The 7,085-nt window shown below is 41.9% G+C and overlaps 1 protein-coding gene across 1 annotated transcript; it reads right to left on the bottom strand.

The window, feature by feature from the left end:
- Positions 1–147: 147 nt before the first annotated feature.
- On the bottom strand, positions 148–1,269 carry LOC138176163 (trem-like transcript 4 protein; the record flags this gene model as incomplete). Its single annotated transcript, XM_069106938.1, has 2 exons — positions 1,130–1,269; positions 148–489 (listed from the first exon to the last, which is right to left on the bottom strand). Coding segments are annotated over exons 1-2 (394 nt in total), but the record flags the coding sequence as incomplete, so codon positions are not given.
- Between the last annotated feature and the right edge of the window lie 5,816 nt (positions 1,270–7,085).

Raw genomic sequence — 7,085 nt, 5'->3', positions numbered from 1 at the left:
GAAGCTGAGGGACTGAAGGAGGGTGAGCAGCTTCTCCCTGGACACCCAGGGAGGCCTGAGCTCACATCCTAGCCCTGGCTCATGTTCACACCAGGTACCTCCTAAGCTCTGCCTGGACTGAAGGCGATGGAGTTGGTGGGGACTTACCTGGAGAAACTTCCAGTCTGATTGTACTGATGACATCAATGGTGTTGTGGACAGAGTCATAGATTCCACAACGATAGTTGCCTGAGTCCTCCACGGTGAGGTTGGCCATGGTGATGGTGATGGTGCCAAAGTAGGTGTCATCCTCCAGGGACGCTCGTGGGTCCCGATATTGCTCAGTGAAGTCTGGCTTCCTGGTAATTAGGCTATAACACAACCCTGTATTCTCTCTAAATTTACACAAGCTTTTCCATCTGTTCTCACCTATCTGGGGACTGTAGTGGCACGTCACTGTGAGTGTCTGTCCCTCCTTGTACATCTCTTGGATCTCTTGTCCCTGTAAACCTGGAAAGGAGACAATGAGGTGAGGGGGAGCCCATCTGGGCCTGCCTTGAGTCCCCTCCCTTCCTTGACTGCAGAAAAGGAACAACATGAAGGGACTGTTCTCCTTAAATAACATCTTCCAAGAAAACATGCCTCAAAGAGCCAGCTCCTCACACATGGGAGCCTCCTAATCACTGGTGCACTAGTAAACTATAAACAAACATTTCTCTCAATCCTTTCCTTTTTCTCCCTCTGTTCCTCTTTCCCTTCTTCCCCCCCCCTCTTTCCTTTGCTCTTCTCTCTCCTCTCTCACTTTACATATATGAATATGCACACTCTTGACCCATTTCAAAATCTAATATGCATTATTAATATTCTCATCCCTTTTTATATAAAATTAATTAATAAAACAATAATTCACCCTTTCATTTGTATCCAGTGTTTGCCAATTTTCAAAGTACAAATGTTCTCACTGGAAATTTAACAATGGGCTCTTCCAAGCCAGTGTGATCCGGCTCCAGCACACCGCTGCTCCCATCCCTCCCCAGGCTCTCATAGCCACACAACATTGTACTCCCTTCCTTCTGCCACTGTCCTTTCCCTTCTCTGATCACTCTCATCACCTCTGACATTCCCTAACCTCCTCCTCACCCCCAGATACCCATGAACAGCCAAAGCAGCAGCAGTAGCAGTGGGGCTGCCTGAGCCATCATGCTTCCATGGGTCCAGAGGCAGGGGACTTGGGAGATGGTCACTTCATGTTGTCCTTGGGCTGATGGATGTCAGGAGGGTGTCTGTCCTGATTCTGGGCCTATGAATGGAAAGAAGAAGTAAGAGAGAGTGGGGGAAGTTATGGTTGGGAAAGTGGGAGGAGAGGAAGGCAGAAAAGTGCTGACCTCAGAGGAGAGGGGTGTGAGCACTTATGTCTGGGGGATTCTAATTGTCAGGACTCTGACTCCTAGGGATAACCTAAGGACCCTCCTCTAGAAGAACTTTGGCCCTTAGAACCACTGATGGAGCTTCTGTTATAGCATAGGTTTTCTGTTGTCAAACACATATATCCTATGTCTAGGGATCTGGAACCTTGGCAGAAGGAAAACTGGGCCTAGCAATTCGCTGGGATTCCAAAGGGAAATGGAGCTGTCTGCATTTAGAGAATAACTTTAGATACATGGCACATGCTGAGGACATAGGAGTGTGTTTTGGGGGTCCATTTAGGAAAGACATCTAGGATAGGATGCCATCTCCTCACTTCCTCCTCTCTTGTCCTTTCCCGATAGCCAAGAGAAATCAGTTGTATTCTTCCTGGTCACACTAGGTCCTTCCCACCCAGCATTCTCTGTCCTTCCTCCATCCCCAATGAAGAAATTTGGCTAAAGAGAGTTGGGAGAATCAAGAGGGGTGACTGCTGCACACAAAGCCCTCGGGTCTAATCAGAAACTATTGTCCACTATTCCCCTGGGGGAGAGAAAGTGATATATCTAGAATTGCCATCTGTGTGAGCTATGTCACTGAACCATGAAGCATAAATCTGTAGTGCAGAGAAACCTCAGGAAGAATGTGATCCAGCAGGCAATGGTCCAATGACCTCTGGAAGAGGGGAGGAAGAGCATAAACATTACATGTTGTCTTCTGTGTGCCGGGCACTATGTTAAGTGCTTTAAACAAATATTCTCTTATTGATTCCCACAATTTCCCAGGGAAGTAGGTACTATTATTGCCGTTTAAAGTTGAGGAAACTAAGGCAAAAAACAGGGTTAGTGAGTTGCCCAGGGCCACACATCTAATAAGTATGTGAGGCTGGATTTGATCCCAGTTCTAACTGACTCCATGCCCAGACCTCTATCCACTGCACAATGAGGCACCTCTTACTCTCCAACCCTCTTTTAGGGGGGTCACCTTAGGTAATAATTATTTACATAATTGTACTAAGTTGCTCTTTGCCTCTTTGTAAATACCTCCCTTTTCCATCTATCAGTGTGAGTTCAGATTTCTTTAGCTACTTACACTAAAACAACTGATTGCAACAGACTGAGTGGAGCAGACATGGGAATCAATCTTTATCCTATTAAGCCAGAGAGTGAAGGGATTTTCACAGTAATGTAAAACAATAACAGTTCACCCAGATATTTTTAAATGATAGTTGTTTTGACTTTAAATATTTGATAAACATATCACAGGTTCATTATTAATATTTTGATTGAAGCAATTAATGAAGATTTGATACAAATTGATCATCTTCAATTTCTAATGTGGTGAATATAAATAGATATACCTCATATACACAAGCATATTGGGATTCTCAGTCATTTTTAATACTATTTGAATCCTAAAATCAAACTTTTGAAGAGCTGCTGGTTTAAGGACTCAGTCGGGAGAAAGTTCTGAATATAAACTCATTTGTCAGTCTCTATATTTTCAAGATTTTCTTGAATAAATTCCTGACAAAGGGCTGTCTTCTGACATTTGGAATCGGGCAGTTCACAGATGTAACCAGGTTGGAGAGTGAGCTCAGGGAACAGTGAAAACATCTTTTGTTCTTAAAGATGATAAAAACCTAAGTGAGGCAAGGTAGTAGGATCCTCAGCCCTGTTGAGTCTCAGGTGAAAGAAGAATGAAATCTGTGCCCTGGCCACGTTCATCTCCATGAGACAAGAGAGACCAGGGTCCTGCAAACGGGAGACACCATGGACTCCATGAATACATCTGCTAGCCTAACTTTGTAGTGATATCATTGGGTTATAACATCCTGCTCGCCTATGGGTTGATGTAATAAAATATAAAGCAAACTGTGTAAAAGGTGACTTAGTGTTTCAGATCTGGCCACTAGGAATGGAAGAAATGTAAGATGAGATTGCCTTCTGGGAAGAGTGAGGAAGGAGTCTATTGACTTTCTTTTCAAAGTTTTGAGGTAACCTAACATAAAGTCTTATAAAGGGAATTAATAGCTACATTTGGCAGAACTCCTCATACTGATATTCCCAGGGTTTACCTTTCATTAGTGAAGGTGGGGAGGGAGTACATTTGGGTAAAACAGGGAAAGTCATCCAGAAGACTATACTGACCTCCCTGTTGCAAGCAGGTAATGTCTGACACAATGTGTGTTGGAGACATATTACTGATTTAATTTACACAAAATTGTGAGGTTTTTGTATTTTTATTCTTTCCTACTGAATTCTTTATTGAAATGGATCTCTTGCAATAACTGCTGGGTTCCACATACAGCCTAGAAGTGGAGAATGACTGATGTAATTTATCACTGTCATTGGAAAGATAAGGAAACAGAGGTACAGAGGACCCAACTAATATTTCCAGAACCAATAACAAGCAGTTCTGGGGCTAGACCCAAAGTCTCCCAGCTCTCAGGATGTGCTCTTTCTAACACATCATAGTTCCCTGCAATATAACCAGTGATTGTTCCCCCATTGGTCCCCTAGGGTCCAGAAAGCAATTGCTAGGTGTAACAGCTAGGTCCTAGGGTCATAGTCCATAGCTCAGGACCGGAAGCAAACCTCACAGACCTTCCAATTCACAGGTTCTCAAAGTATGTTTGGAGAATGCTTTAGGATCCCTGAGACCTTTTCAGAATATATCCTAGGTTAAAACTATTTTCAATTTAATACCAAGATTCTGTCTCTTAAAATCCTTATCCCCTTCTTTGTGTAAGGCCAAATTTTCTCCATAGATTCCAAAACAAACAACACATTGAATGCAGAATCAGATAGGATCATCCAACTTTCTCTTATAAATTCTGACATTAAATAATGCCATTCTCCTCACTAATTTTGTTTTGTTTTAGAAAATACTTTTTTCATTCAAAAAGTTCTTAACATGTAACAGTTTTATTATTTTTATGTGAGATGAATTAATAAATATTTCAAATTTTACCAGTTTTCATTTATAATAAACATTGATAAACAACCCCCTCATAAACAAAGCTCTCAATAATTTTTATTACTGTAAAAAGGATTTATGACCAAAAAGTTAGAGGACTTCTGGCATAGGAATTTAGCTGGGGGAATTCTCTAATCATGAACCCACTGTGTGATCTGGCAATCCAACTATTCCTTAAGTTATTTCTACATCAAGACTTGGGACTGTGGTGAGAATTAACCCTCTGTACATGCAGTCTCCTGACCTTTGAGACTTGGTCAGTAGAGGCTTATGCAAGTATAAGACTGAATTTAGGGACCAGTCACACCCTCCATTGTCCTTAGTAGTATGATAGTGATAAAAGCTCAGGCTGGTACAAGGTGTTAGGATCTTCAATCTGGTTAAACCCCACTAAGTGGGAACTCAATACCTCTGGCTCTGGTCATGTTCATCTGTATGGGAAGAGAGCCCTGGCAGCTGAACAGCAAAAGACACTAAGAGGCACCATGACTGCCTCTTCTGGCTTAACTCTCCAGTGATATCATTGACTATGTAGACTGCTGTCCACATAGATTGAATATGTGTAACACAAACTAACCAATTGTTCCCAGGGTGACTTGTTCAGTCACAGATCTACCTACTGTTTGAAATGGGAGCAATTTATGGTGAGATTGCCTCTTAGAGAGGTAGAACTTTGATACATCCTCCCATTCTGCTGTACCTATGGGGTTTGGGATGGTGGACAAGGCAGAAAAAGACTCTCACAGAGACTGTATCATCCCCAAGTATCAGTCCTGTTTATTTTGTCATGTTTCTCTAGAAGTTGCCAGGAGAGCTCAGTCCCTGCTTCATGAACCAGTCTGTGTAGTCCTCTCCCTACTTCTGCTTGGTAAGGGATACTCCAATCCTGTCTCCTGAACTAGTCTTCTTAATCCATTGATCCCCCTGAGAAACTAAATCCAGCTCCTCTGGCCCTCAGAAATCCTCAGTAGCTCCTCAATAGCTCAGACTGGCCCAAGTACTCAGCAGAAGTTTGGGTTGGTTCTCAGAATCAAAATCACTTCATGCAGGTTCTCCAAATCAAAATCATTCTCTCCAGCTTTGGGAGACCTTTCCTCTTCAGGCTCCTCTTCAGACTCCCTGGCAGCAGCAGTTTCTGCCTCCATATAGCCTGCTCCAAGATCTGTCTTTCCCAGACAGAGTCTTTCTTTATATACACACAGCATAACCTTTCTGTTTCAGTCAACCACTTCCTCCTACATCAGCAACAGGAATTCATACCTTCTGTTTCTTTAAGGGAGGCTTGATTAATTACTAAATGCTAAGTTCCTGTCTCCTTTGCCAACGCAAAGGAATCTTCAAATTCAAATTACCCATGTTTCCCCGATAATAAGACCTATCCCAAAAATAAGCCCTCCCCTTACTGTGTAAGATTCCTCTAAAATAAGCCCTCCACCGAAAATAAGCCCTATTGAGATTGCTACTGTAGTGAAGGTGATCCCCTGCGCTACACGCTACATTACGGTACCCTCTGCATGCACCGTCCCTCCCCTCCCCGGTGAAATGCACGCCGCGCTCTGAGCTGCATCCAATCAGAGCTGCAGCAGTGAGCGCGTCATCCTATTCTTCCCCAGTGATTTGCTTTCTGGCGCCATTGAGAGCAGTGCCGCGGAAGAGAGCTGAGGCAGGACAACATAAGCCCTCCCCTGAAAATAAGCCCTCTGGTGTTTTTCTTTCCAAAAAAATTAATAAGACAGTGTCTTATTATCGGGGAAACACAGTACATTACCATTAGAGTCCTCCCCACCTTTTTTCAAAAGATATATTTCATAACATTACCCAGGGAATAATAACTTGACAAAACAAGAGATAAGAAAATCATTCTGTGATCCCTAAATTTTCAAAGCCCCTCTCCAGGTATATGAGGGGCATCTGTTGCCTGGTCAGATATTTCTTAGAAGTCCTTATTTTCTTCCTTTTATTAAGTTAAAACTTTTTTTCAAAAATAGCAAAATTCTATGCCCTCTTCCTCCTGCCTGCTTTCCACTGTCTCCCTACACCTGGACTCATGCTCTAGGTAAGAAAAAAAATTAAACCCCTAGAACAAATATTATTCAGTCATTTCTTGCTCTTTGTGACCACATTTGGGATTTTCTTGGAAAGATATAAGGACCCAGATGTACAAAAATATTTATAGCAGCCCCATTTGTAGTGGGAAAAAAAATGAAAGTTCAGGAGATGTCCATCAATTGGGGAATGGCCTTTATAAGTGTGGTATATGAATGTAATGGAATACTATTGTTCCATAAGAAATGATGAGCATATAGACTTCAGAGAAACCTAGAAACACTTACACAAACTGATTCTCCATGGAGTGAACAGAACAAGGAAAACATTGTACACAGTTACAGCAGTATTTTGAGATGATCAGTTTTGATAGACTTAACTCTTTTAAGCAATACAATGATAGAAGACAATTCCAAAATATTCATGATGGAAAATGTTATCCACAGGCAGAGAAAGAACTTTGGAGTCAGAATGCAGATCAGAGAATAGAATTTTCTCTTTTTTGTTCTTGTTAATTATTATTTCTCTTGATTTTTCCCCTTTTTGTTCTGATTCTTCTTTCACAACGTGACTAATGTGGAAATAGGTTTATTATAATTGTACATGTATAGCCTATATGAGATTGCTTGGTCTCTTGGGAAGGGGGGAGAAGAGTGAGACAAAGAAAATATAGAGCT

Source organism: Petaurus breviceps, unplaced genomic scaffold (genome assembly GCF_028583685.1).
Source record: "Petaurus breviceps papuanus isolate PSGF00001 unplaced genomic scaffold, PetGlider_PUasm1.0 82832, whole genome shotgun sequence".
NCBI lineage: Eukaryota > Metazoa > Chordata > Mammalia > Diprotodontia > Petauridae > Petaurus > Petaurus breviceps.
Note: the sequence above shows the minus strand (reverse complement) of the source record. Positions and strands in the feature narration are given on the sequence as shown.